General features: G+C 36.4%; 1 protein-coding gene across 1 annotated transcript; it reads right to left on the reverse strand.

The window, feature by feature from the left end:
• Positions 1–320: 320 nt before the first annotated feature.
• On the reverse strand, positions 321–8619 carry PTGS2 (prostaglandin-endoperoxide synthase 2). Its single transcript, XM_017524539.2, has 10 exons — positions 8446–8619; positions 7532–7648; positions 7268–7411; positions 6467–6610; positions 5869–6050; positions 5053–5136; positions 4686–4932; positions 4120–4406; positions 3404–3551; positions 321–3273 (listed from the first exon to the last, which is right to left on the reverse strand). Exons 1-10 carry the CDS (start codon positions 8495–8497, stop codon positions 2864–2866), a joined length of 1815 nt encoding a protein of 604 aa, XP_017380028.1. The 5' UTR covers positions 8498–8619; the 3' UTR covers positions 321–2863.
• Positions 8620–13612: the final 4993 nt, after the last annotated feature.

Consider the following 13612-nt stretch of genomic DNA (forward strand, 5'->3'; position numbering starts at 1 on the left):
GTCTTATTCTTAGTCTTATTGTGTATCTTTTTCTTCTTCTAGACTAGGCAATGAAAATAAGCTTGTTTGCCATCTTCTATAAAGATACACAAAGTAGACATTTTCCAATACAATGTCACAGTGAGTAAGAGATTATAATGAGATTTAAATAGTGACTCTAGGAAGCCTCTACGTAACTGAGGGCAAAGCCATTTCATGAAGGGCTAGCCCTATTTTTGAATAGGTGGGAGGACACAGGATAATGGTTTACTTTAAGAATAATGATTCAGAGAAATCATATGCCATATAACAAAGATACATAGAAATAATCAAATTTTATTTTCAGAAAAGATTTGTCAATTTTTAAATAGTACAAAAATAAACAGACATTTGTTTCCAGACTTATCTTTTACATAAGTTAAATACACATTTGTCTAAGGCACTGAAACATTCACATATACAACCCAAATTCCCAGGTTCTGTCAGCAGATCAATGTTAATAACAAATCAAGTTAAAAAAAAAATCAGTGAACAGTGTTTTATAAAGCATATTGACTATTTCTTTCTTAACCTTAAACCTTCTAAACATAAAATCGTAAAGAAGATTCTCCTGAGTTATTTCTCTTTAATGCTATTTATTTCATTTTCTCCCTCTTCATAAAAGACACATTTTTTTAGTTATTTATATAAGTACTAATATTATCTGTAATCAGTGTTTGATTTAAAAATATTAAAACCCACAGTGCTTTACACAGAATATTTTCTCAATAAGCTGTGGCTGAACAAATTAATGAAGCATCCACAGGTCCCTCAAAAAGTTTTAACAGGTCAGTCTTACGGCACATTCAGGCTAATGAGACAATATTCTTTGTGGGCTAGCACATAGGTCAATCCTAAGAACAAACATTCAATCTTAAATATCTCAATATACCAATCAGATTTCTAAAAATTTATTCACAAATATTAACACAATCATTTATTTTGATTGTTTACATAATAATCCAGAGGTAACTCCAAAGAGACATATTGATTGTGACACAATGAAAAAAAATCAATGATTGTAGGCTTAAACACAGTTTATAACAATAGTGTCCTAATAAAACATAAATAATAATCTTCAATAAATTAAGTAATATACAGTACCATTAAATGTCAGCGACAATGAGATGTGGAAAAGAAGTATTATCATCATTATTATTACTGCTGACAACTAATTAGATGTTGTTTGGTTTTGTTTTTAAATAAGAAAGGGCATTAATTAAAATAGGAAGGTAACTTTCTTCCAGTCACAACCCCCCTACAGTTCTTTCTGAGGCACTACCCTCTTTACAGGCATATTGGTTACAGATAGCTAAAATTAGCTGTAACTAAAATCCTCTGCTTTTCACTTGAAACAAGTGTATACTATTTTTAAAAGGGCCCTTTTTCTTCTCTCTTAATCTTCTTAAGAGGAGCTAAATAGCAGTCCTGAGCTGAGGTTTTCCTGAAAACTTGCAAAAGTTCAGGTAAGAAAATATAGACAGAGTCCACAGAAAGCGAACTCTGATCTTAAACCAGTAAAACAAAATAGGAGAAATAAAGTGATCAGAAGACACCTTCTCTTAGCGAAACGGCTAAAAGAAGAAAAGAAAAGGAGCAGCATGCAGGTAGCCAGGCTTGATTCCAATGCACCTACTGAACTGGCTTATCAAGACTGAGACAAAATTAACATGTGAAATGAATTTAAGCATTTTGAAGAGGTATTGTATGAGGCAGCTGCTGCCTTTTGCAGTGTGATATGGACTGCTAAATTATACCGTGCAACAGAAAAATCTGAGAAAACATATCGTTATCCAAACACAGCTTGGTACTTCATTAACCTCACAGCAAAATCTGAGTACCAGGCCTGCAGTGCACAAGGATAAAAAAAAGTTTCCTTTTTAAAAATTTAAACCTAAATTTGAACTATAATTTGGTTTTCTTCTTTGTTATTGCTTATTTTAAAGGTAGGCTCTTGCTGCTATAGATTTTACATGTTACCAGTCGTATAAACAAGTTCTGGAATCTCTCAACAAATATTCTTATTTTAAGAGAAGACGGCAGTGGTTCCACCACCTTGACACATTTGGCATTTTGATTAAAAGGAAGTTGTAACCAGTCACACTAAAAAGATTTACACTCTTGGTAGAAAAGGAACAGCACTTATACAATGTTTTAACAAATAATTGTAGTATAATTTCCACTGATTTTACAGATTTAAATCCAAGGCAGCTTCTTTTTGGTACATGTTATAAGTTTGAAACTTTAAGAAACAAAACAAGCTTTTAGAAGTGATTCTACCCTATGAATTTAGAAATTTCAAATTATTGTTTCATTGCTGCTTTAAAAAAGTAGACATGAAATTACTGGTACTGTCTAATTTAAATATTCCTTTAGTAATGCACTGGTACCTGTTTTTGTTAGTTTGATGACAGATAAATGTCCAAAAGTACTTTAAAATTTCAAACATTAGTTGCTTCTAATGCATCATGGAAGATACACTGGAAACACTGACAGTGTAAAAACTCGCAGCATTTTGCCATCTTGTAACAGCATTTCAGTATTCAAACATCTTGGCTTTTGTTCTTATAAGTTGAAATTCAAGTAAAAAGACGTCAAAACTCATTTCCCTCTGGTTTACAAAAGAGAATAAACGCTGTTTTCCAAACTTAACAACAACAACAACAAAATCTTTAGAGTAGTGACATAAAAGTCTTCACAAGTATGACTCCTTTCTCCGCAACAGGAGTACTGACTTCTGTTACAGAAGATGTTAAGTTACATGAGGAGTTTAATATAAATATTATTAAATAATTAAATTAATAGACATGGTTCATATAAATAAATAAATATGATCATTAGACTTCTACAGTTCAGTCGAACGTTCTTTTAGTAGTACTGTTGGATTGATATCATCTAGTCTGGAGCGGGAAGAACTTGCATTAATGGTGACTGTTTTGATCAGCTCTGGATCTGGAACACTGAATGAAGTAAAGGGACAGCCTTTCACGTTATTGCAGATGAGAGACTGAATTGAGGCAGTGTTGATGATTTTGAAACCCACTTCTCCACCAAAAGTGCTTGGCTTCCAGTAGGCGGGAGAACATATGACATTACCCATAAGTCCTTTCAAGGAGAATGGTGCTCCAACTTCTACCATAGTCTCACCAAAGATGGCATCTGGACGAGGCTTTTCTACCAGAAGGGCAGGATACAGCTCCATAGCATCGATGTCACCATAGAGTGCTTTCAACTCTGCAGCCATTTCCTTCTCTCCTGTGAAGGTGATGAAGACAGAGATAGAACCAATGTCAAACTTCACAAAATAAAAAATAATTTGATTCTAATTTCTCTGTTTCCATTTGACCCCCTGATTCTTTTAAGAAGTTTAGAAACCATTTCTTACCTGTAAGTTCTTCAAATGATTCATAGGGCTTCAGCATAAAGCGTTTGCGGTACTCATTAAAAGACTGGTATTTCATCTGCCTGCTCTGGTCAATCGAAGCCTGTGATACTTTTTTTACTGCAGGTGGAACATTCCTACCACCAGCAACCTGTGGAAAGTAAAATTAGATGTAAAATGAGAGTTTTGGGCATATTTACTGTTTGTATTCAGCTTGCCTTAGGTACAAATCAGGTAAGACTAAAGCTCCCAGCTGAGACAATTTTTATTTCCTGGAAAGATGCTTACATATATTTCAATAGGAGCTGTGCCTAAAATTCAATGGGACAGCAGTCTAGAACTAATTTGCCTTTTTAAATTTCAGAAATGAAACTAGTATTCAAGCCTAAAATATTTATTCCTAGAAGATTATAGATACTTTTGAAAATATCTATTTTTAAGGTAGGGTTACAATTTGCTATTTGTTTGTCAATTATAGACTAAGAAGTTTAGACTTTTCAAAAAAAGTTAAGCTTCTTTTTTGTTTGTTTTTTATTAAAAAAAAAAATTTTCTTCCAGACTGGTGCAAAAGTAAAGTTAGGTTTCTTCTATCAATAAAATAATTTTGCTAGCAATGTAACTAACTACTCTTTTAGTAAGTTTAAGAAAAATAATTTCTGTGCAGAAATTCGAAAGATACTGACTAGTTCTTTGTTTTGTTTTTCAATAATAATGCTTACCCTGCCAGCAATTTGCTTGGTGAATGATTCAACAAACTGGGTAATTCCATGTTCCAGTAACATAGAGTTGTTGTAGATAAACTGTTGATAGTTGTAGCTCTGGTCATGAATTTGAAAGGTGTCAGGCAGAAGGGGATGCCAGTGATAGAGGGTATTAAACTCAGCAGCAATACGATTTTGGTACTGGAATTGTTTGTTGAAAAGTAGTTCTGGGTCAAATTTAAGTTTGAAGTGATAACCACTCAAGTGCTGTACATAGTCTTCAATGACAATCTTAATAGTCTCTCCTATTTGCACAAAATAAAGAATAAAAACATTACTTGTTTCTGATCACAAGCTTTCAAGCAATTAGAATGTAATTTTAATTTGCTATTCCTTCATTTCTATTTTCTTCCGTGTCAATATCAAAAGATAGTTATATGATCAGTCATGCTTACACATTTAATGAATATAGAGTTTGTGATTTTTTGTTTACCACATCTTGTCAGTTACTCAAAACATAACAAAGGTAGCACATTAGTTTTCCCTGGGGAAGAGGGTTTGGTGTAAATCATTTTCTTGTTTACCTATCAGTATCAGTCTGCTTGTCTGGAACAACTGCTCATCATCCCATTCCGGATGCTCCTGTTTAAGCACATCGCACACTCTGTTGTGTTCCCGCAGCCAGATTGTGGCATACATCATCAGACCAGGCACCAGACCAAAGACCTCCTGCCCCACCGCAAACCGCAGATGCTCAGGAACTTGAGGAGGGTAGATCATCTCTGCCTGAGTATCTTTGACTGTGGGAGGATACATCTCTCCATCAATTATCTGAAAAATAACAGTAATAAATAAACATTAAAAAGTTAAGGAACACATTTTTAGGGATTTTAAAGTATGGGTGTTAAGTGGTAAGTAATAACTAAATCTTAGTATTCAAAGGAAGCATACCTGATATTTCATTTTTCCATCCTTGAAAAGGCGCAGTTTATGCTGTCTGTCCAGAGTTTCACCATAAATATGATTTAAGTCCACCTAGAAAATTATGAAAAAATTTTATTTTGTTGCTGTTGAAGTTGTTCTTAAAGTGTCTATCATATAATTCATCATTAAATAATTTGATTCAGCTTTAAAATTTTTAAATAAAATTACATTTTTTCATAGCCACAAATTACTAAATTAATTTGTTTATCCACCAAAGCTACAAACTGATGTGTCTTTGTGTTTAATAGAATTAATATACTGTATGGAGCTTATATCATATATATTATATACTTCACTATGATGATACATAATTCTAAAAATGAATAAAAATGTATTATTTATAAAAATTATTATGAATAACTTGATGCTATGCTATTGAAACTAAAGATAATAAATAATGCTGCAAAAACCTCACCTTACAATATCGAAAGCAGCATAATCAGGGTACAATGTGTTTTTGAAGACATAACATTTCACAGTACTAATATTTTAAACTAAATATACAAGGGCTGAATTACAAATAATAATACCTATATGGTATTATTATTGTCATAACATGTAAAATATGTCTGGGAATGTTTGTATACGTATGTGCATGTCTGTGTTTGTGTATAATTTTACTAGACCAGTGAAGTAAATGGAAAATTCCTTTAAGGTTTTTATAGATAAGACTTTTTAAAGTAAGTTATTTGGATCGATCTATCTGTTTATCTCCTTTAATGTTAGCCCTTCACTATGATTTACTATAATTCTACCAACTCTAAGATATTAACTCTGTCTTACCCCATGGCCCAGGCCTTTGGTGAAAGCTGGCCCTCGCTTATGATCTGTCTTGAAAAACTGATGCGTGAAGTGCTGGGCAAAGAATGCAAACATCATATTTGAGCCCTGGGGATCAGGGATGAACTTTCTTCTTAGAAGAAATTTTTCCACAATCTCACTTGAATCAGGAAGCTGCTTCTTACCTGAAAAATGAGAAAGCTAAGAATCCATCTATATATTCAAGAAAGCAGATAGTGACTTTCAATCTACCAGAAATTCTTTATTTACAGGAGAAATACAATTGTGAGTAGGATCATAATATAAACAACAGTTCTAAGATATGGGGGAGCAATTTCTTACTGAAAGATTTTATCTATTTTAATTAGAATTATTTCATTTCTAATGAAATAATTTTAAAATATTAAGACATTATAGCAAGATACTCATTTACTTTTATGGAATAGTTTACATAGACTCATACTTTAAAAATATCCATAGATATCCATGATAAAAGTAAAAACTACTTTTGTTAACTAATGGTAGTCTAAGGTCAGAAATTTTCGGGGCAGCAATGCAGCCCCTCTTACAGTTAATACATCTCTAACGTATTCTTACTCACCTTTCACACCCAGGGGAGTTGGGCAGTCATCAGGTACTGGAGGAAGGGCTCTAGTATAATAGGAGAGGTTAGAGAAGGCTTCCCAGCTTTTGTAGCCATAGTCAACATTGTAGGTTGGTGGACTCTCAATCAAATGTGCTCTGGCTGAAATTTTCAAAGAAAAAAAGTGTTTTATTTGTTCTCATATGCAAAGCAAATCAACCATCATTTTTATTGTAAAATGTGGAAAGTGGCACTAGAGGTTGAATTTAACTCCAAAAATCAAAAATACTCTATTTTAAAACAACTACACTTTAAAGTCTAATGGCCATTTAAAATACATCTTTAATAAAATACATATACTCTGCACGTTATAATCTGGCAATACGGATTTTTCAGGTAGCCATCTGCTCACTATCCAAGAGGCCTATGAAAGGAATAGCTGAGCATGGCACCCACTTTAGAATCATGGAAAGTTATTTTCTTGCTGATCCAAATCCAAATTTATTTTAATGGGTGCTACATGTTCAGAACAATTCCGTGGCCCATGGGCATTCAATAAACAGCTGGAACATGCTACCTCCACAAATTGACCAAACGGTAAAGGTTTGAAGAGGTATACAGGGTTGTGAGTAGACTGTGTAAACTGGATGGGACTAAATGTCAATATTTTTGGCCATTAAGATGAAAGACAAACTTAAAATGTATCTTAAAAGTCATTTTGATAAGCTTGGAAATAAGTTTTTAGATTAAGCTTACGTTATTATAAAGCACATTTTTCTTTGAGAAAGCTAAAAACCTTAGAAACACACTTGTACTTACATGTCAACACATAACTCATAATTGCATTTCGAAGGAAGGGAATGTTATTGACAAAGTTCCAAAATCCCTTGAAGTGGGTAAGTATGTAGTGCACTGTGTTTGGAGTGGGTTTCAGAAATAATTTTATTCTTGTCAGAAATTCCGCTGCAAGAAGAGGAAGAAAGGGAGGGAGAAATTAATAGGACTCATTATAAGACATAAATCTCTGCAATGATAACTGTATCCAGCCCCACTCCTAATGAGGCAGCCAAAGGACAAACTTACGTGTTGAGCAGTTTTCACCATAGAATCCTGTCCGGGTACAATCACACTTATACTGGTCAAATCCCACACTCATACATACACCTTGGTTTTGACATGGGTAGGAACAGCAAGGATTTGCTACAATAAAAGGACAGCAAATAAATCATTCTCTAGTGTCTTAATCGTAAACATTTAATTATTTGACTATGAATCAACTTTACAATAATAAAGTCAAGAAATATATAGGTAGTCATGGAAATACAAGTTTTTTAACCTGCATTAGAATGGATAAAACGTAGAAATATGAGTTTTCTATTCTAAATAAGGGTAAATGCATATTCAACTTGGTAAATCATGTTAAGCTTTTCTTAGTCAACTCTTTAGATGTTAAAATTAGCATTCTTACGAAGCTGAAATAAGGAGCACTACGCTTTCCAAATTAAAATGGATCGAGTACACTAATCAACCTTTAGGAAAAAAAATTCAAAGTAAAACAACTTATTTTTAACACATTTTGCTTATCTTAAAATCTAATCCGGGCTTTGCTGGGGGGAAGAAAGAACTGACTAGAGTATTTAAAACAGCTTTTTCCACCCAATAAAAAGAGGTTCCACATAGACACAATTCACCTATGATGATCAGATCCTGTATTATCATAATGACAACCTGCAAATCAGTGCCATCCATCCCTATGTAGCAGGCTGAGAGTGTCTCCGATCGGTTAAGTGACCGGCTCATGCCGATCAGGACTTTGGGCAGACTGGGAACATCCACCGAGCTCTCTGGGACTCCAGCGGTCCAAGCTCTTTCCCAAGTCCCTTAGCTCCTCTACTCGGAGAGAAGTCGGAGTACCGGGATGGACCCGGGAGGTCAGGCGGAAACTCCGGCCGGGTGCGTGGGACCGCAGTCCCCGGTGTGCGGCGCCAGGTACTCACCTGCACGGCTGAGCGCCAAGACCGCGCACAGCAGCAGGGCGCGGGCGAGCATCGCGGCGGCGGGCAGGGCGCGGCGCGGGCGGGGGTCGCGGTGTGCGGGCGTCTGGCGGCCGGGCTGCAGGCGGCGCTGCGGAGGAGGTCCGGGCGTGCTCCCGAGGCTCGCTGCACGTCGTTTGACAACTGGTCGCTAGCCCAGAGAACCGTCCTTTTATGCCCTGAGAGGAAACCAAACCCCTGGTGACGAAATGAGTTTCTTTCCGCCTTTCGGTCTACCCCCTACAACTTTTTCCCTCCTCTCCACTTAAAAAAAAATTGCGTCAGCCCGCGTGGGGGCAGGGTCTTTTACTCACGCACTGAGAAAAGCGGAAACCCCGGAAGCCGCGCGAGGCGGGAGCCGGGCGGGTAGTCCCCGCTCTGCCGTCCGCGAGTTCCTCCGTCCCTGGCGGCGCGCAGCTTTGAGCCCGACGCCTTTGTGTGCTCCGCGTCCTTGCCCAAGCGCCTCCAAGAGCCGGTCGGGGACCGATGGCCTCGGATGGGGGCCCCGGGGAGGGCGGGGGCACGCTGGGCGTCCTCTCCGGGAATCCGGGCGGCCCTGGAGTCCGGGGCTCGGGAATCCCCTCGCCCGCCGCCGCCGCCGCGTCTGGGCTGTATCTGGGGGCCCGAGGAATTCATGTCGGACCGACTGGGGCGGGTGAGGTTAAGAAACGCTGACAGGTTCTGCGTTGTGGTGAGGATGCCTGACCTGCTGTCTGTCTGCTGTGTATGCAGCACATGCATACCTAGCTTTCAAAAAAATACTCTTTGCCGAATGAAATAGCTACGCTCCGTTTACATAGCTGTAATCTACCTTTGTAGCCAAGAGGCTTTTCACAGCAGAAATTGTTCCCCGCACCGTCACCGCCTCCTTATTTCTTGGAGAGGGAGGAAGAAAAGGTAAATTCTCCTCATAATACTGCTCCTAAGCAGTTACCGTGTAAGTAGTTAATTTGGGCTCCGGAGGTCACCGATGTAGTTTCCTGCCTTCTGATGGACAAAGGAAGCGGCGACGGCGGGAATCTGCAAGTACGCTAAGTGTCCAAAACGTCTGCCTTGAAGCATTTCTCTCCCTGACGCGTGGTTTAGTTTGGTTACCAGCCCTTCATAGGAGGTACCAGTAAAATAAATTCCACTTTTAAAGTTCACTTTTTTTTTTTTTTTTTCTTTTCTCTCCACTTTTACAAGATTATGAGTTGTGCCCATGGATCAAAGTACAACAAGACATTTTTCAGTTGTCTGGGCTTATTGGGGCTAATTTTCTATTCTCGTTTTGGAACATAGTTGGATAGGGAATTAATCAGATGGAAGGGATATATGTATGTGTATATATATATATATATATATACGTATCAGAAAAGAAGTGGAAAATAGACAATTCAGTTATACCATAAATTCTTAGCATTACAGAAAAAGGACAGCATAAAACCTGAAATAACACTACACCAGATACCTCAATTTCTAGAAGTCTTATAGAAAATAAATAAAAAAGAGACTAGCTTGGAAATTTTTTTAAACCGTTTTGTTTAATGTACACATCTGATTCTACATGAGACATAAATGACTAAAATTCCATCTCATCTAGGAAGCCTTTCTCCTCCTCTAGGCATTTTTAATCATTCCATGTATGGCACTCCCATTTATTGCATGGAACCTTACATGATATTTCAACTAAGAACATAGATCATTTTCCTTTTAATGATTTCTTTTAATAATTTCAATTTTCTGTGTCATTTTAAAGGAGTAGGCTGTATCTACTGAAATTTGAAGTTTATAGTTAGAGCTACTAATGTCAGCTTGGGTTAGAAGCCATGTTAGAATCCAGACAGTGAGAGTGTACTAAATTTTTACGTTACAACCCTGAATTCATTTTGAAGTGATCATCATCATTGTCTTCCTTATGAAACATTAACTGTATACCTATTATGTACAGAAGTGTGTTCTGTTGTCTGCAAAGAGATTTGGAATACAAAGTTGAGGGAAAAACAGGGCATAAAGAATAATCGTATTTAGATTATTTGAAACTCAAAGGAATTGAATTCCATCTATCTCATAGAGGAAATTCTGTCACTTATATAGCAGGATAGAGTGAAGAGAGTTCCATGTACCCAAACAGTAAAAAAAAAAAAAAAAAAAAGTTCAAGGAGAATCAGACTTTAAGGTTAGGCAGAATTTTAAAGAGAAGTGCAAGTCTGAGCATAAGGAAAAAAATTGTATAATTTATTAAATTACTTTGACAATTCTGAGACATTTGGGATGTTGGTCATGGGATGACATTAAATGTGCCAAACCAAGACAGCTAAACCTATTTTATATGGAAAAGTACTGTGACTATTGTGTACCATAAAAAAATAAGGTTTGATTGTGTAAAACTTAGAGCTCTCATGTTTGTATATATTCAGTGTTTCTGTGTCTATTATGGATGTGGTGCACAAAATTTCCATTAGCCTATGAAATTTGTTGGAAAATACTCTACATAAAGAGAAAATAAGGAAGAATCTTAAAAATCTTTCAGAGCATTCTGTTGGGTTTTACTGCCCCCTTCTGCTGCTTGAATTTTTATCAACTTGTTTCTTAAGATGCTGGGAACATTGCCAGACAGATTTTGTGTTTAATTTTATAATGTTCCTAAACATTCACATGTGCACTGTTCATTTTAGTTTTAAGTTTCATGAATATGCTGAAAAGAAATGAAATATTTATTAATTGAAACGATAGGCCATTCATGTGACTTAAAAGAAAATGAACAGTAAAGACACTTAATGTCCAAAATTCCAAACAAACTAACTTTTTTTTTTCTTTCTCGTACTTTGAGTAGTGTTCTACTACTCAGACATAATAGATCACCATCTCAGGCAAAGGTCCTCTTTCTATTTCTCTCCCTTCTACTTTGGTAGGTTTAACGATTCACCTAGAAGGTGGAGATTGCCCCTTGTCTTTTTCATTCATGGCATGTTAGCTGAATAAAAGAGCTTTGCTGTCTTGTATCAAGGTTATTCTTAATATACTTTGGCAAGTTTATGCCATGAAGTCTATCTCTTCCTTGAGTAGCAGAAATGCTACTTATAGAAGATTTCTTCTTTAGTCCTTTAGGAAATCCTGATTATTTACCCATTCTTAGCTACACAAGATAGTTTTGAGGCTATAAACAAAAGCATATAATTTGTTAAATTTTTAAAAAGTCCTTTCACATAAGTCAATGAAGAAACACTTAAAAAATCTATTTTTAAGTATTAGAAAACATTGATCTCCTTTCTTTTTCTCAAATATCTCAATTCTTTGAAGGATTTTTCTTTTCCTTCATTTTTTTATGGTTATGATAATACTCAGATAAGCCAAAGTAGTTGACTGCAGTCTTTTATTGAACCTAGAAATCTCACACGGGGGCAAGGAAGGGCAAGAGAGTATGCGGGGGTGAACTGGAGTGGGCAGGATGGGAACATACGCACAGAATATGAGGTTTAGGACTTTCAGTTTCTGATCTGGCATGTCAGGAAGGAACCTGGAAATTGTCACTTCATCCTCAAAACAAGTAAAAATCTAAGCAAACTGAAAAATCAACACTTATAGAACTGTCAGAGAAGTGAAGTGACCGGTCAAACCACTTCTTAAAAAGTTTGAAAGACCATACAAGAAGAACAACTTACAGGAGCAGAAATGCACAGGCAGAACCCTCTGTGAAAAGAAGCCCCCATGAAAACCAGTACCTGTAGGAAAACCTGAGCTGTAATTGATGAATTGCTGGAGGTTGAGTGCAGATAAGTGTGTGAAGGAAAAACTCTGGAAGACTCCCACACTCTTGTGAGTTTTGCTTCCTGGAGCTCTACTAGGCTCTCACAGTGGATATCAGAGAAAACTCCCCCTCAGCTCCATCAGACTATAGTGTTGTTAACAAGGCCTATACTCAGCAGATAACTATTTTATAATATCAAAACCTAAACGATTGGGATTTTGTCAGAGCCTAATTGAACTAGAAGAAGGAAAATACCCAAACTTAACTGGCTCTAGCCTTCCATAAGGAGGAAGAAAAATACCCCACTCCAGCCCTCTCTTTAGCTTCTACATAGGAGAAGGGAAATACACAATTCCGGCCCCCTCCAGTGATCCTGTTCCACTTAAAGGAGTGGAAGGGAGTGGGATGAAAAGTACTTGTCAAAGTCACTGTTGTAGGCACAGGCTCACTAAAAGGCTGACACCTGATATAGGACTATAGAATGCTTCACCTCCCATGATCTCTTACCATCACATTACTGTTTATTGAGTTTCTTTTACTCAGTACATCATGCCTGGCTTTCAACAGAAAATTAGAAAGTACACTAAAAGACAAAAATGTAGCTTGAAAAGACAGAACAAGCATCAGAATCAATCTCAAATATGGCAGAAATGCCGAAATTGCAATACCTGTGAATTTAAAACAACTGCAGTTACTATGCTAAGACAGCACACAAGAATAGGTTGGTAATGTAAGTAGACAGACGGCAATTCTAAGAAATAATCAGAGAAATGCCAGAGACCAAACACTGTAACAAAAGTGAAGAATGCCTTAAAGGGATCATTAGTAGATTAGACATGGCAGAGGAAAGAATCCCTGCGATTGTGGATATATAAATAGAGACTTCTAAAACTGAGAATCAAAGAAAAAAACTGAACAAAACCAAATGTAATGTCTAAGAAACATGGAGCAACTAAAAAGCGTACATAGAAGGGACAAATAGAGGGAGCATATACATAGAAGGACAAATAGAAGGAGAAGAGAGACAGGAACAGAAGCAATATTTTAAATAATAATGATAAAAATTACATCTGACTTCTTCCCAGATACCATACAAACAAGAGAGTGGAATGAAATATTTCACGTTGAGAGGAAAAAACCCACCAACTTAGAATTATGTACCCTACAAAATTATCCTTCGAAAGTGAAGGAGAAATAAGGCTTTCTCAGACAAATGAAAACAGGAAATTTGTGACCAGTAGATCTGCTTTGTGAGAAATGTTAAAAGAAGTTATTGAGATAAGAAAAATGATATAGGTTAGAAACTTGGATCTACATAATAAAGAAACAAAGAGCATTAGAGAAAAAATAAGTGAAAATAAAAATATTTATTTTTCTTATTCTTTTGAGACACAGTCTTAC

This window comes from Cebus imitator, unplaced genomic scaffold (assembly GCF_001604975.1).
Source record: "Cebus imitator isolate Cc_AM_T3 unplaced genomic scaffold, Cebus_imitator-1.0 Scaffold33, whole genome shotgun sequence".
NCBI classification, from domain to species: Eukaryota; Metazoa; Chordata; class Mammalia; order Primates; family Cebidae; genus Cebus; species Cebus imitator.

Excerpts from the sequence above, each read along its gene's own strand:
- PTGS2 (XM_017524539.2), bottom strand. The coding sequence starts at position 8,497 with ATGCTCGCCCGCGCCCTGCTGCTGTGCGCGGTCTTGGCGCTCAGCCGT. Across the intron at positions 6,051-6,466 it reads AACTCCCCTGGGTGTGAAAG|GTAAGAAGCAGCTTCCTGAT; the intron begins GTGAGTAAGAAT and ends CTCATTTTTCAG. Across the intron at positions 3,274-3,403 it reads ATCATTTGAAGAACTTACAG|GAGAGAAGGAAATGGCTGCA; the intron begins GTAAGAAATGGT and ends TCACCTTCACAG.